Source organism: Lepidochelys kempii, chromosome 8 (assembly GCF_965140285.1).
Source record: "Lepidochelys kempii isolate rLepKem1 chromosome 8, rLepKem1.hap1, whole genome shotgun sequence".
NCBI lineage: Eukaryota > Metazoa > Chordata > Testudines > Cheloniidae > Lepidochelys > Lepidochelys kempii.
The window spans coordinates 36,242,420-36,258,996 of record NC_136387.1 but is presented as its reverse complement, the minus strand read 5'-3'; the positions used below and the strand labels follow the sequence as shown (position 1 = coordinate 36,258,996).

The following is a 16,577-nucleotide window of genomic DNA, read 5'->3' as shown; positions in this document are numbered from 1 at the left end:
TATATATAAACTCTCCAGTGGGGCGTGAACCCAGTGCCTGCAGCATCAGCCTCACATGCTCCAACTAAAGGATTAACTCCAGTAGTTGTCAGAAACAAGCAGGTTTTTATCCTCCCTGGGGCCAGTCACTAGAGGGAGACATAATTGCAATGGGGCAGTCATGACCCCCTGATACCTGCTTGTCACCCCTCTGGGAACCACAACCCGCATGAGGAGGACTCCTGAGCTGTCGTTTCAGGCTGTCTGCAGCCAGGAAGGCAGTGCTGCATTGGTCTATGCTTAGTTCACGCTTTCAAGGTTCTCACCACAAGTATAGGGGCTAGAAACATTTTTTTCCAATGGACAGGTAAGACAGGTAGGATGATTAACACCCCCCGCCTGCAAAACCTGTTCACACCTGTCATCACTCCCAGGTTGATGATGCATTAAGCCATCAGCTTCTTCCTACCCAGCTGAGCTCCCTTCACAGTTCTTATAAACTTTGCTACGTCTTGTGGGACGAGTGGACATCTGAGCCAGATGTGAGGGGCGGGGGCCCTCAGCTAGCTAGATAGCAACATTACCCTTATGATGGCTCCCTCCTTATAGGTCACTGGGACAAGGATGGAGCTGAATTGAGGTGGAGTAGGTTTGCCCATCACCAGCTAGAGCACCTCTAGGCTCCTGCCCGGTGAAATTCCAGGGCACTGCGGGCAGCCTGCAGGGCTGTTTTATTCTGTGATGGTTTTTGGTTTCATCAGCAAACCTTCCCCCATCACTTCCCCTACAAAAAGATAGGGGCAGATTAGCAGATTGTATGGACCCATCACCCTTGCATCTTCACTGTTGCAAGGGATTTTGCACAAGCCTGGCCAATGCACAGAAATTTAGCTATGGCACATGACTCCCTGGAAATGCATGTGATTTAGCTACCATGTGTGATGCTTACTAGGCCATGCATGGGATGCAGCCACATGCCTCCTGCTGGGAGATGCACAGGATGTGCCATTCATGAGAGGCATTGCACTGGGACTCAGGAGATTTGGCTTCAGTTCCTGGATCCCCACAGATTTTCCGTGACACTGGACAGGTCAGAAAATCTCTCTGTGCCTCCATCCATAAAATGAGGGTGATGACACTTCCTGAAACTGTCCTGTCTTTTTAGACACAGGCTCTCCAGTGCAAGGGCTGTCTTTCCCTATGTGATTGTATGATGCCTAGCACGCAGTGGCCCTAAAAAGGCCAGTTCTAAGGCTGGGTGAGCAGGTAAGGCACCCTGGGTGCCTCCTTCCAGGGTTTGGGGTTCCCCCCCCGCCTCCATTCTGATTGGTTGGCTGGTTTTGCTTCACTGATTGGTTGGGCTTTTGCAGGGCGCTGAAAACATTTCCCACCCTGGCTGGCAAAATAACACGGGCCACTCCTGGCCCTAATCTTGGTAAGGGTCTCTAGGCACCAATAATAAATAACAATAATGCAGCCACTTGATTCGCACAGGGAGAGGCATGGGCTGGAGCCACAGAGCTCCCATCAAACATGCAGCCAGTTCTGAATCCACAGAAAATGCAGCTGTTCAAGTCTCGCTGACCCCTATAGATATCTACATGTCTGCAGAGGGAACTGGGACTTGCGAAGTGACGAAAGCATAGGTTGATCATATTAAATGGACACCCTTCCTCCCTAGCACTGATGGGGCATCCTATTCAGGAGATAGGCTAATGATCCCATTGTTCACCCCAGGAGGAAACACCTAGGCAGAAAATCTGGCTCCTTTGAAGCCATGGGACTTTTGCCATGGATTTAAATGGGGCCAGAATTTCATCTAAACAAGTGGAGTTTAAGGCTACAGCGGTGACACTTCTGCGTGTGACCATGTAATTATATCTAAATTCAAGAATTCAGTACCCGGGAAGACACTGGAAATCATTACACACTATGAGCCTGAGTGAGAATGTTATTTCAGACCAATTCTCTTTCTCAACAGATTCAGCTTTATTATTATTTCTTTGTTTGACATGATTCTTAGTGCATCCTTTCAAAGAAACTATCAAACTGTACAAAGAAACAAAGAGACCAAAAGAAGAGGTGAGGTAAAAGAAGAGGTAAAATTGGGTGGGGGCTTTTTAAGTGGTAAGAAACATTATGGAAACTCAATAGTCTATAAACGCTCAAAAGTTGACAAGAGTCCAAACAAATCTCTTTTTTTTCCTTAAAAAAAAGCTGCAAAAATAGAAACTGTAAATTACTGTAATTAGCAGCTACAAGATCCTTTAAAACCGGAACTTGGTTCCTGTGAACATGCCTGGAAAACGAAATGAAAATAAATAAATAAAGTGCCATGGCCTTTGAAATGCAGTGGAATCATCTCTATTACAACAGCAAATAATTGGACCACAGACAACAGAATGAAACAGAAACACAATATCCCGTTGAAAGAGTACAGTATGCTCAGCAAAATGGAGTTCAGTACAATACAAGTGGACAGGAGATAGGTTTCCCACCTGCCCCAGTCACGTAGCGAAGCTTGTATCTGCAGGACTGCTGCTCAGATGGGGCCTCCATCCAAAGCTGCTGAAGTTATGGACACAAAAGAAGCAGTAGGTCAGCTATTTAAGTTTAATAAGCGTCAACAGTAGCGCAGTGTGGCACAGCAAAGCCATATGGAACTTCATTGCAAAACGAAAAAGAAACAGAGGCGACTGCATTTTTAAAAACATTCTGCTATGTTATGAAGCCCCCTGTAATCTCGAATCGCCTTCCTGACGATGCTTCCCAGCCATCTTGCCTTCGCAGTGTTGGACTTAGACATCCAGTTTCAAAACCCTTTTAAAGTTTCCTTATATATATTTATTTATATATATTTATATGTATAAAAACCAAGCAATAGTGCCCGGGATATCACTATTGCCATGCACAGATCACTTTTTGCACATCCATGGTAATAACACTTTTTGATTCTCAGTAAATATCCCGCCGAACCTGTATTATTGCAATATGGAGAATTTTGCTCCTTGATGTTGTGTTTCTTCCTGCTGTTTCATTGTAAGTGCTGCTGGTGCTGCAGACCTGCTGCTGGTTGTTAAAAAGGAACAGATTCTAGACTCCAAGAACTGGTTGTGTCTCCATGTTGCCAGAAACTGCAGGAGTCTGGGAACTCCAGTGACGTAGGGGAGAGCTGCTGGAGAATGAGCATCCCAGCCCTTGTACAAAGAATGTGTCCCTTTATTGCATGCACACAGGGAGCAGGAGTAAAAGAAACACTGAAGGGGGTAACAGATGTGAAGAGAAAGTAGAGAGTCAATGACACTGAAATGTCAGGGCACTGGAAAAAATTTAGCAAAGTGTAAACTAAAGCTTCTTTGATTTCTTCCGCTGGATCAGAAACCACGTCTTGTATGTCTACCGGTTTTGTTCATATGATTTCCTAGGTATAATTGTGCTCATCGATCTAGTCAAGGAGTACTAAGCCTCACTGATTGGTTTCGCCCGCACTAGCGTTACCTGTTAAGTGTTCTGCTCTATAACGTCCTTTTCCACCTTGCTGTGTACAGACAAGTGTCCCTGGCTCAGGGAAGGGCTTGAATGTGTCTTCCGCAAGGAGATGTCATCAGCTTCCACCATGAAAAGGCTGGCTTCGATTTTCTCCAGATCATCCGTTCCAACTTTTATCTTCACGCACAGCAAGTTAATGTACGTCTCGTAGCGGCTCTTCTGCAGAGGGAAACAGAACAGGACAAACAGCTGGGTAATAGGGAAGGAGTGGGGCAAAGATATGCTGAGAACACTGAAGGTATCCAAGAACAAGCTGGGGCAATCATCTATCACCGGCATACAACAATGCACCAGGCGAACCCATTTGCTTTCAGGCAGGGGAACGACATGGATTGACTCAACCTTGTGGCATACAAGCAAAGTGGGAATCAAAGCAAAGAGTGGGATCATTGTTAATAGCAATATGCTTATTCTGTGACCAATGTGCAATAAGCCTTCACCTACCCATAGGTAAATACACCAACACTGCAGTAAAATTATCCAGTAACCATAACAGTGTTTGACTCTAAGACTTGTGATGGTAACTACAATCTGTAGGAGGAAGTATTAGCTCTAATATGATTTTAGACTTAGCTGTGTGCCATTAACTGGTTCATGATTACCCTTAAATAGTGGCTTATTCTCATATTAGTATAAAAAGGAGGGACTGCTCCATTTTCCTTTTGTGCTTCATATTTAATTTCAAGGCTAGATTAGGTCAGTTTTTGCAGTTCCTTGTAATGTGTAGGTCCTTCTGCACCATCTTCACTGCTTTTGCTGGATCTTCATAACCTCTGCGAGCTGCCCAGACTGGAGCGCCATGCTCCCAGGGTGACATTCCCTTGTTTGATGAGTTAACTGATACACGGCGCTGGCTCTCTGCATAGGGGTGAAGTTCAGATGAGGATGGGCCATTCTTCACTCTAATGTCACTCTCAAGTGCTCGGTATTTTCTACCCTAATCCCTCTTTGGGCATCTTTAGTTACTGACACATGTGGCTCCATCCATCAGGGTTTTCCTTACTGGACCTATGCCCAGATACTTTTTCTTAGAGAACCCTGCATTTCAGAACCCAGCAGCGTAGGTGAGAGGTTTAAGTTAGTGGTTCTCAACCATGGGATATGAAGAGGTCTTCTAGGGAGTACACCAACTCATCTAGATATTTGCCTCATTTTACAATAGACCACAAATAAAGCACTAACGAAGTCAGTACATATTAAAATTTCATACAAACAATTATCAGAGGGGTAGCCTTGTTAGTCTGTATCCATAAAAAAAATGAGGAGTCCAGTGGCACCTTAAAGACTAACAGTTTTTGTAAGCTTTTGTGAGTAAAAAACCCCACTTCTTCAGATGCAGATAATGACCTGTTTATACTGCTCTATATACTATACACTGACAAGCAAGTACAATAGTTGTATTTCAATGGATGTATTTTATAATTACATGGTAAAATGAGAAAGCCAACAATGTTTCAGTAATAGTGTGCTGTGACACTTTTGTATTTTTAAGTCTAATTTTGTAAGCAAGTAGTTTTTCAGTGAGGTGAAATTTGGGGATATACAAGACAAATCAGACTCCTGAAAGGGGTACAGTCATCTGGAAAGGTTGAGAACCACTGGTTTAAGCCATTTTTGCCAACAAGGAAGTGTGTCCTTTTCCACTGAGGCAACCGACATTCTGTTTGTGATTGTGGGTCTAATAGATTGTACACAAGGCTAAGAGACCTGGTTTCTGGTCCTGGTTCTGACACTGACTTCCTGGGTAATCTCGGGTCACACCCAGTAAAGCTGGAAGCTCTGGCTCTCTGTGTGCTCTTCCAAGATTGCAGAATTTGTAGGTAGCCTGGAATCCTTGTAGCAGCTCTTGTGCCACTCCTCCTGTCAAATGTAGGGTGTCTGGCTGGTGGAGTGGGGCGTGACCATGGTTTTTCTATACCCAACTATTGACTGGTCCCCTGGAACTGCTGGCAGTTAGTGTAAGTGAGACCAGTTAGACCCAGGACTGGGGGTCTGTACAGGTTTCTTAAAGCCAACCTTAGCCCCCACTCTGGTCCAGACAGAGGGTCTGCCCATCTCCTTCCTGCAGGACAGAGGGACAGTTCAGGTGCCAGGACAGTAGGCTGGGGTTTGATTTCTCTCTTTTTTGTCAGTTTTGAAAATTAATAAAGAAAATCGTTTGTTTTAAATTTCAGTGCCCAAAAGAACATTGCCATCAGTATATACTGCCCTGCCTGTCTCCATGGGCCTTGCCGAGCACGCGCACACATACACACAGACACACACACACAGAACCACACACGCACACAGACACACACCCAGATACATGCAGACACATGCACGCACACACAGACGCACACACATGCAGACCCATACAAATGCACACAGACAGACACACACAGACCCCTCCACACACACGCACACAGACACATGCACATGCACACAGACCCTCCCCCCCCCACACACACAGACACACACCCATACAAATACATACAGACCCCTGCACACACACGCACACAGACACACACACACAGTAGCTATACCAGGCTTATCAACTCCCATCAGATTTGTCCAAGGACTCATTTATCACAAGAAAGACGAAAACTCCCTTACCTCGAATATTAGGTAATGCTCTTTCAGCCTATATTCTTCAGCCTCTTTTGACTTGAGGCTTTTCTCTACAGGATGTAATTTATGCTCTGTTAGTTCATCTGCAATCTGCTTCATCTTATTTTCATGGGACCTCAGCTGTTCCTCCTGTGGAGAGAAGCAAGTCAACTGTTCAGATGTACTAATATGCAAAAACAAGGGCAATGCCAGATTGCAGACGTGGGATTCTTCTTTTCAAGGACGTGCAACATCCAGCTGGAGTTGGGCTTGTGCTCAGTCCTGGAGCCAAATTAATGCATTCAATTCCCAAACTCACCTGAGAAGTAGCAGCCAAAATTTGGGCCCCTGAGGAGGATCAAAACCCATCGATCATTACTCTACCTCTGTAATGCAAACGTGAACTGGGCCGTGTCATTTAACACCTATCCAGAACGGACTGTTTCCTGAACTGAGGTCCAGCTCCTCAATGGGATTTAGGCTCCTGGCATCCATCGAGGAGCTGCCTGTGTCTTGCTCCTTCAGCAGAACTAGGCAGCCCCCTCTGAGCTGCAGGATATCTGTCCTTGTGACATGGTATCTCATTGGCTAAAGGTGATATCCCCCTCCGCGGGGCTCACTCCTGTAGAGGCCAGATTATTGCTCTGTCTCCTTGTTGCTGAGGTGTGTTTGTGTTGTATTCGCTGCTCACTGGAGAGCCCTATACAATGCTACAGTGTGTATTCTCTGTAGAGCAGTGCCAGCTACATGATATCTGCTTCTTATAAAAGCACATTTCAGAGAGCAGATACCTGCCCCGGGAGTAGCTGAGCATTTTCCAGCAGCACTGCCTCCCGGCATTGCCAGACCACTGAACCAGTTTACCCAGATCAGCTGCTCCACTTTCTCCCTGGGGCTCTAATCCCTGATGAGATGGGAGTTTGGAGTCGCCTCAGCTCCTTCGTGGGCTGGCGCTTGCAGCACTGAACAGGATCCTGCAGGCAGAAGTAATGTGCTGGTTTCAGTTCAGGGAGGAAGATCACTGGTAAAGTCTGCGAGAGTTTAGTTACTCTGATTGGCACCATACCAGGAGCAAAGGCCCAAGAACCCCAGGGATGGTTTCACAGAGCAGAAAGGCGGATGATGGCAATGGAGGGGGAGTGGTGGCTGCAGGCAGGACCAGGCTGCTAACAAGGGTCTGTGTCACTCTCGGCTAGGGCTGGCCGGAACACCAGTTCAGGTTCACAAAGGAATGGAGAGCTTTGGCATTTTGTTTTTGTTCTGCACTGGAACCAAACTGAGGCCTTTTGGAATTTTTCATGCAAAGACACGAGAGAGGCCCCGGAATGGCCAGCTGGTTCAGACACTCCTCAGGGAGCTGGGCAACTCATGTTAAAGGGCCTGTTCTGCCTGATCCCGAGCAGGGACTTGAACCTGCATCTCCTACGTTCTAGCCACTGGCTAGAGTCAGCCCCATCTCTCGCTGTCTCTCCTTTTCTCACCTATTTCACTTTGTATAGCTGATAAATATTCATTAGGACAGCAGAGACTGGCACCATAGCCCAAAGGTAAGGGAGCCAGCTGGGACGTGGTTCAGGTCCCTGCTCCAGAGCAGACAGCTGGAGGACTTGAAGCTGGGTCTCTCCTATTGCAGGTGCGGGCCCTGACCACCAGGCTGTTCTGGGGTGCTGCCTCCATCTCTGCCTCCATCTCCAAACTTTCCCATTGCCCGCAGAAAGGTCTGGTGTTGGTGGCACTTTGCAACGAAAAAATTCCTGACCACCTGAAGAGCATGATTCCGAATAGCCCAATGGGCACAGGGCCAGAGGGAGCAGGACAGAACTAGACAGCAATGGCTACAGGATGCTAAGACTGGCTAGAGCTGAGCCCATGGACATGGGAGACAGGCTGATGCAGCATCAAGGCCATGGCAGCAAATGATGGAAGAAAACAGCATGAATAGGGGCAACAAGAATGACTCTGAAATGGATCCTAGACATTACAGATGGAAAAACCCTGCTGGATCACCTTAGAACAAAATATGGCATCTGATTATTAAACTAGTTCTCAATGGGCATCTTTAAGTGCTAGTAACAATAATGTAGTCGGACATTGGCTCTATAAGATATTGACTTGAAAATTAAATGGGTCTATCTTTCAGATGCCATTCCCACAAGAGGCAGAGATGACTTCTGCATGCTGCATGGATTGCCAACCACAGGACAGCCAACAAAGCTGCCTGAAAAATAACCAGATAACCACTCCTGGCTGCACTTTACAAAAAAAGTTACCAATTACTGGGCATTGAGGGCCCAATTTGGCTCCATTGAAATCCACATGAGTTTCGCCATGGAGGTCAATGGGAATAGGGTTGTGCCCTTTGCCCCTGGAAATGGTGAGATATTGGGAAATGCACTGAGCAATGGGTGACACGCTTTCTGAGAAGGAAGGATTTGGGGGCCAGAACAACCAGCCATGAAGCCAGCAGGTTGAGTGTTCTCCTTGAATGTGGCCATGTGCACCAGTGGGCTAATCGGTCACCCTTTAGTAACAACAGGATACTCCGCTACCAAAACACATGCCCTGTGGGTATCTTATTCCTGCTCTGGGGTGGAACAAAGTGTGAGATGCATGACTGGCTGAGCACATAGGCATACCCAGGTTTTCATGAGACCGTGCCCACTCTAACCATGTCCACTGCCCTTCCAGCCTCTATAGACTTAGGCAGGCACCTTTCAGCGTATGCAGGTTGATCCAGCAGTGGCATATAGGTGCACACATTAGGAGTCAGGATCGGACCCTGTGATTTGCCATGGTGTGTGACTGGCCCTCAATCTCAGCCCTGCAGATAGGTGGGTGTGACTCACAGGAAAACATTTATCTGTTAATTGCATGAAGGCTGGGAATGAACCTGAAACAAGCAGCAGATCTACCCTGGCCACATCCAAAAGCATACCCAGCAGCCCCCAGAATCTCATGCTTGGCACTGACCTGCTTTCCAGCCCCTCCCCCTCGTGCATGCATTACCTGGCACAGCTTAGTCATTGAAGATGGCAAGAGGGGACGGCAGAATTTCTTCATGGAGCATATGGCAGCTGGGAAGGCAGGGGCAGAGAAAATGGCAGCCACTAGGTTTATTCTCAGTATCCAGGAGAGCATTTCTTCTTTGCTTCTGTGACGGGGAGAGAGAGTTTGTTTCTATCACTGCGCTCAGCCCTGCATGCATTACAGTTGGTTCTAAGGCAGCCCGTTCTCATGCAGCCTTGCTTTGAAGCCCTGTTTTTCTGCGTTCCTTGGATTTGTCAGGTTTGGAACTGAGCAGATTACCAGCTAATTGGAACTGGTTCCTTATTGTGTACGGGATTGTCAGTTTTGTTTCCCTTTCCCCCTGTAAATTGTCCCAGTGAAAGCCACTAAAACTCTAGCTCTCTGCCTCCAGTTTGTCCACAAAGACTGACCTACGCCATTCGGTTTTATCCCCAGGCCATGCAGCAATGCCAGCTTCCCATCTATGGGCTCTGCCCTGGTTCTGCACAGTCTGTCTCCTGGGCTGAGAGGGGAATTGAGTCTACGGTCCATTCAGTTCCTGGCTTTTCTGATGAGACAGCGAACAAAGGCGTGGAACATTGCGGATTGTGGTGGGGATTTTAATGCTGTGGAATCCTGTTCACTATGGACTCACTCCAACCGAGCAGTCAAGAAGATCGGTTGGTCTCAGCCCTGGTGATCGCTACCAACCTGGGCTAGATCCAGACAGACGACCCTAGGGGTGACAGACTCCATTTTCCTATTAGCAGTTGCCAGAGGCTTTAATCACATAGAGCCTAGGAGAGGCAAAATCGCCACAGGATTTGAGCACCTACTGAGGGGTTAGAAACAAATAAGCACAGCCGGGAGTGTGAGCTCTGGCTTACCTGATCACCCACGGCTGGGCCAGTCCAGTGAGAAATACATTCCATTTCCCTTCAAGTGAGGTCATGGAAGCAAGACACATTTGTAACTGAATTGGGCCTTAAGCATGGAATGTCCTGCCAAGTCATCCAAAAGTGCAAACCTAACAATGAGCTCTGCTGTAGACCCTGCCTCCTGCCAGGTGGGCATGCATCCCGGCGACTGTGTGCTGTCCGTGGTAGCTGAGGGCAAAGCACAAGAGGGGCAGAGAAGTGCGCCACATCCCAGAGCCTTATCCCGATGCTGCAGTTCCCCAAGGCCTGATTCTGATCTCACTTGCACTGGTTTTATGCTGCTGTAACTGCAATGGAAGTTACGCCTGATTTGCACTAGTGTAACAGAGATCGGAATCAGGCTCCTGAGTCTGTGCAACTGGGCCGGGACCTCTGGCTTCTGTTCTGACTGGAAATACACTGTAAACAGCCTGATTCTCCCAGGCCTTGATTCTCATCTCCCTTGCAGCAGTGTAAATCAGGAATAATGCCATGGAATTTGGTGGAGTTACCCCAGTGTAGAACCAAGTAAGTGAGACCAGAATCAGGCATACAGCATTGTGGCCCTTCGCCTTTTGGTTCTGAAAGGAACCAGCAAGTGCGGAGGCTGGAGAAAATGGCCCCCCTACACAAATGAAAACAAGACCAGAATAATGAACTGACAAGGAGTTGGGGCCTAGTCAATAGTCCTGCATGTGACTGTGGGCTCAGCACAGGCCTCACCAGATCTGGGAACTGATAAGCCCAATGACTGGAGTGGGGCACTCATGTCCTACAACCCTAGGGCTAGATCCTTCCTGAGCTCCTTACTCTTCTTCTGCTCAGTCCTCAGGTGGCTAAACCCCATCTGAAGTCAGTGGAATGGTCCTTAAGTCAGGGCTAAGGAACAGCTGAGTAAGGAGCTCAGGATCTGACTCCTACACATCAAGGATTGTCCACTACTTTGCACCATCATTTTCCCCTGTGCAAGGTGATTTAAAACACGACCATTCAATTTGATCCCTTATTACACCCCCAAAAACTGCTGGTTCCCAGAAACCAGCCTTGAGTCCCAGCTTGGTATTGTTCACATAAGGAATAAAATCAACCAAATGGGAGTCACCTGGACTGCGCTACGGTACTCACGGAGCTTGGAAGAGAAAAACTCTCCAGTCGGCTGTCTTCAGCTTGAGCACGTTGGATTTTTTGCTGTAGTCAGAGGCTTTGGTGGCTAAGGCATGGTGAACTCGGATGGCGTTTTTCAGATCCACTTCAGAGAGATCTTTGTCAGGTTTATATTCATCCTGTCACAAAGGAGCATTCATAGGATAATGACAACTCCGGCATCTGTAGGTTTCCTTAACAAACCTGCCCTTTTCTCTATCCTGTGCCATAATGACAGAGTACCGAGACCAGGAAAAGGCTCCCCTCTACAGTAAGTGCTCGGGATGATAATGCTAATAATTAACAAAATTCTGGCACCTTCTTCCATCATTACATTCACCAGGAAACTGTCAGGTGCCACATACCCACAGCCTGTCAGAGAACGGACAATATGGAGTTACATCCTGAAATTTTTACTCACATGAATAAAGCCCCTTGAAAGTGAAAGGAACTGATTTTCAGCTGCTGTAAATTGGCTTCAGCCCATGGGCTTCTGGAGCTACACTGATTTACATCAACAGAGAAGATCTGGCCCAACGCTTTCCCTTGCAATAGGAGGAAGCGCAGTATTAACCATTTGGAGCTGAAGGGATCTCTCCATTCAGATGTGCATTGAGAGTCCCTGCACTACGTTCAGACACAACCCAAGAAAGCTGACTGGAGGTCAGGTTTGAATTGCTTACCCTCCCCTCTGTGTCTTGCAGCTCTCTAAATATTAGCCCCGAGATGTTCATGCCACTTTAGTTGGCATGTTCCTTTGTGTAATCCAATACAGGAGCCCTGGCAAATTGCAACAAAGTCATTTCACTCCCTTGGGGCTCAGAGAGTTTTCCCAAATGCAGGCGATTTCAAAACTAATGAAAATAATCATAATAAATAATTAATATATCCGCATTGCTGTTGCCACTTTTGTCCTCAGATCACACAGTGCCTTACAAAGATGAGAAATTAACCCCTGTGCATTTAAATTCCCCTTCAGTCCTCAAAATAAGGCGTATATGGACCTTGACCGGTGCTGCTTGACCTCTGCCCAGGGATGAATTTCACCCTTTTAATGCATTAAGTCCCACTCACAGTGCAGCCCCTTTAGACCACAGCTGTGCACGGCAACACTGTACAGCTGTTTAGGACAGGAAGTGAGGAAGTAAACCGTATCCAACTGAAGCTGCCGGGAGTGTTCGGGAGGAAGAATGTAGTTACCCTGGCCAGAGTGTGGTAACCCCACTGTTCTTATGAGAACAGCCAGGAGATCTTGGATGACAGAGAAAAGGGATCTTGGTTTTATGGCTCAACAAGAGATGACACCTCCAGCAGCACTGAGTCCCCAGCACTTTGCTGGGACACTGAATAAGAAAGAAAGGAGCCACCTCATGAGTCAGCAGCACCTACAGCAGCGGTGCCCAAACTTTTCCTGTCACCCCTCCCCCTCGCCAGTAATGGACTCTGTCCATGCCCCCCCATTACTGCACGGTTGGCTCAGAAGGTGGAGCCGGGACGGAACTGGGGATGGGGAGGAGTTGGGGCTAGAGGGGGAGCTGGCCTCGGGGCGGAGCGGGAATGAGAGCAGAGTTGGGCTGGAGGTGGAGCAGGGAGTGGAGTGGTGCTGCGGCTGGGGCCAGAGGTGGGCTGAGGGTGGAGCGGAGGGTGGGCTGCAACTGGGACTGGAGCAGGGCTGGGTGGCGGAGTGGGGCTGGGTGGCGCTCCCTCCCTGCCCCCCGGGGCTAGCCTGGGCCCTGCTGTGTGCCCCCCCCCGAACATGCTTTCGTGTTCCCTGGGGGGCATGCCCCACAGTTTGGGGCCCACTGACCTACAGTATGATATGCTCTTTACAGGTCTGCTATCTAAATACAGATCAAATCCACTTAGCTTGTGAGTGCTCATGGAATCACACACCGGGGTGTGGTTACAGGGAAGCTAAGGGGATGCCTACACTGCAGTTATACACCTGTAGCTGGCCTGTGCCAGCTGACTTGGGCTTGCTGTCCTCAGGCTAAGGGGCTGTTTAATTCCAGTGTAGACATCAGGCTCGGCCTGGAGCCCCAACTTTGGGACTCTTCCACCTCACAGGGTCCTGGAGCCCAGGCTCCAGTCCGAACCCACATCTAAACCACAATTAAACAGCCCCACAGCCTGAGCCTGAGTCAGCTGGCATGGGCCAGCTGCGGGTTTTTAATTACAGTGTAGACTTACCCTACGAGCAAACAGGAAACACAGACAGGCAAAAGGCAACATAAAGGGACAAAGGCTCAGATCCTCAAAAGCATTTAGATGCCTGTCTCCCATTGATTTCCAAAGAATAAACATCTGCTGAGTAGGGACATAAAGCTGATGGGTAATTTCCGACACTTAAAAACTCATTTTCGGTCTTTGTTAAACTACGGCTGTGAAACATGGACATTCAAACAATTGATAATAATGAAACTACAATCCTTCCAGCTGTGGTGTTATAGACCGTGGACAGACCATGTCACCAAGGGAAAAGTATTGGAGATTACTGGAATTCAGCAAATGCTTGTCAGAGATCTTGTGAAAAGAAAAGTTCAGTGCGCAGGGCACATTTTAAGGGGTTCGGTGGGCAATGTGTGCTGAAGGGGCACTGGTGGCAGAAGAACAGGGGGCAGAAAAAGGAGATCTTGGATGGACAATGTGGTATCCTGGGCGGATCAAAAGGACCATTCATCCACAAGGAAATTGGTAGAGGATTGCACAGAATGGGCTGCCATGGTTGTGACCCGCTGCCACAAGGAGATGCCACACAAGAAGAACTCCCATTGGTTTCAGCAGGAGCTACATGCCTTTGAGGAGCCAGGCCTACTCACTGGGGAAGTCTAGTGAAACACTGAGATTAATTACTGGAGGAGGGGATGATGCAAATGGAGGATGGTCTGCATACAGCTGGCTTGGTAGGCCATATGCCCTCTTCTTTAGGTGCCTCTCTCCTCTTCCCATAACAATGCCTTTGAGTAAAAGCACTACAACCTCCTGGTTTTGCCATCACACAGTTGCTGTAAATGGACATAGCTCAGTAAAGGCATTATTAAAAACTTGGCTTTGGGCACCAAGCCTGAAAATGCTTTCCACACGTGCTTACCATTAAGTGCCCCTGATGCCAGGGGCACTGCTCCTGTGCTGAGAGTTGGGGGCAGATGTATCCATGGCCAGGCTCAGGGCCTTAGCTGGAAAAGGGGCTGCCAAGGGTCCATTGGTGGTTTCCATCTTGTAGTGTTTAAGGCCAGACAGGACGTCCAGATCAGCTAGTCTGACCTCCTGGAGATCACAGGGCTCTAAAGACTACCCCCAGACCGAGCTAACAATCAGATTGAAAGCACAGTATCTCCGCCCTCGGGAGACTAAACTATTGTGCACCACAGGCAGAGAACAGGAGGGACCAAGGTGCACCAATGTGCGAGGCTCCCTGAAATGGCAGGGAATTGATTAGGTGAGATATAATCTATATGATCCTGGCAAGTGACCCAGAGGCCCCATCTCTGGTGTCTCAAGGTGACTCTCACAACACATCACATTAGAGGCCAAAATATATTTTTCCCTAGCTCCCAGAGCTACCTATTCAACATGGGATGAAAAAATAATTCTGTGTTCTCTCTACCACTGACATCATTGCCATTCTGTGCTCAGAACCCAGCTGCTCTCCTATACCTGCAGTGGCTTTGCAGGGCTAACAGGAGTACCAGCATCTTTGTGCTTGGGAAGTAGCAGCAGTGCCAGACAGTGAGCAGATGCCAGATGTTGAGTGAGCAGGGTCCATTAATACAGAGCTGTGTTTCTGACTGTAAAAGTGCCTGAAAGCAGCTTTTCTGAAGCAGTCAGCACAAAAATATCTGGTTTGAAATGTTGCTACGTGTATGAGCACATACACCACGAGGCCTCGTGTGATGAGATGCTAAAAGGAACCATGCCAAGAAAAGTCTGGCAGCAAATTCCTACCTTGAGGTGGCTGACTCCTTAAAGGTGAACCGCAAAGAAAATCTCAGTATTGCATCACCTTGGGGCGGAAGGAGGCAGGGACCTGGCTGCATACTGCTGAATGGGATGCAATATTGAGGGGCTTTTCCCTACAGTGGTGACTTAGTGTGTGGCAATTTGATTTTCCTAAAGAATTCTAACATCACAGCACATCATGGGGCTGGTTTAAAATGATTGCAGTTTTTTTCCACCCTAGAGCTGCTGAAATCTCATGTAACAAAACCATGTAACAAACCATGGCCATATCCATACAGAGCTGTGGTCGACAACAGGAATTGAATCCAGGACCCACAGCATCAAAAAGGCCAGTGTCTATGGTCTGAGCTAAAAGAGCACAGGTTTGCTCATAAGTACATTGTATTTTGTTATAGGAAGGGATACAGCTGATCAGGAACTGTCACTATGATTTTCCAATGTAAAATGCGGTGTCTCCAAAATTGAATTTTTTTGTGGGAAATTTTGCTGAATTCCATGGGAAGTTTTGCTGAAAATTTTCAATGTTCTGTTAGGAAAATCTAAATGCAATATTTTGTTTAGCGTCAGTTTGACCTGAATTGGAATATTTTTAAATGAATTTAACCAGAAAGGCTTCCTTTCAAATTAGATACTACAACTTTCAGATACTATGGTAATAAGTATGGTATAAGAACCTGCATAGAATAGAAATCAGTTTAAAAAAATTAAACTGCATTTCTCTAGTGCATTGCTTTATGGGAGTTGTCATTTGGGCCCCCATTGTCTCTGATGAGCAAGGCTGCTGGGAAGATTACACCTCCCACAACGCAATGTGGAACCAACTGCTCAGTCGGCCAGATAGACAACCAGAGTGAGACATGACCACACACAAGGCCAATGTACTATATATACATTTTCATGAACTTCAAAAGGTCCAGGGAGCTACCCAAGTGTTCAGATGCTTCTCCAATACTTAAAACCTTTGGGTCTGCAAAACTGGGTTGGGAATCTCACAAGAGCAGGATCTCTAGTGAGATTTCCAGTAGGGCCGGAAATATGGCAAGAATAACTTCTTTGGTTATTGACACATCTGCTTCCAGTCCCTGCAGAAACAAGTGACAATGAAATTACAGTGTGTGTGTGTGTGTGGGGGGGAAGTCAAAGGGATAATCTTAAAAAGAAAGTGCGACGCTGTTCTGAAAAGGGGACTGTAACGCGAATGTCATTGGCTTCCACATTTATTGTCCCTTGCTGATTTCAGCATCAAATGTGCTTACTTCACAAGTCAAAAGATAGTTTTTCCGACTGCTGGCCCTGGGGTTTGAGTGTGAAGCTAGGTCATTTCTGGCTTGTGCATCATCATCGATGGTAGGTTCTGCATTTGGAAGTTAGGGCCAGATCCTGCCAAGTATTAGCTCTTTGGGGCCACTCTTTGTTATACGTGTGTAAAGCAGTTAG

At 47.3% G+C, this 16,577-nt stretch overlaps 1 protein-coding gene across 4 annotated transcripts in view; it reads right to left on the bottom strand.

Annotated features, from left to right (window-relative positions):
• Positions 1 to 1,957: 1,957 nt before the first annotated feature.
• PSD2 (pleckstrin and Sec7 domain containing 2) overlaps positions 1,958 to 16,577 on the bottom strand; it is a 148,229-nt gene continuing 133,609 nt past the window's right edge. For 3 of the 4 annotated variants that reach the window (XM_073356046.2, XM_073356047.2, XM_073356045.1), the window contains exons 12-15: positions 11,163 to 11,320; positions 9,121 to 9,265; positions 6,121 to 6,264; positions 1,958 to 3,687 (exon numbers count right to left, since the gene is read on the bottom strand). In XM_073356046.2, coding sequence (XP_073212147.1) covers positions 3,481 to 3,687; positions 6,121 to 6,264; positions 9,121 to 9,265; positions 11,163 to 11,320 — 654 coding nt within the window. In that variant the 3' untranslated portion in view covers positions 1,958 to 3,480. Of the gene's footprint in view, positions 3,688 to 6,120; positions 6,265 to 9,120; positions 9,266 to 11,162; positions 11,321 to 16,577 lie in introns of those variants that run through there. The other variant, XM_073356048.2, reaches the window with a different exon arrangement.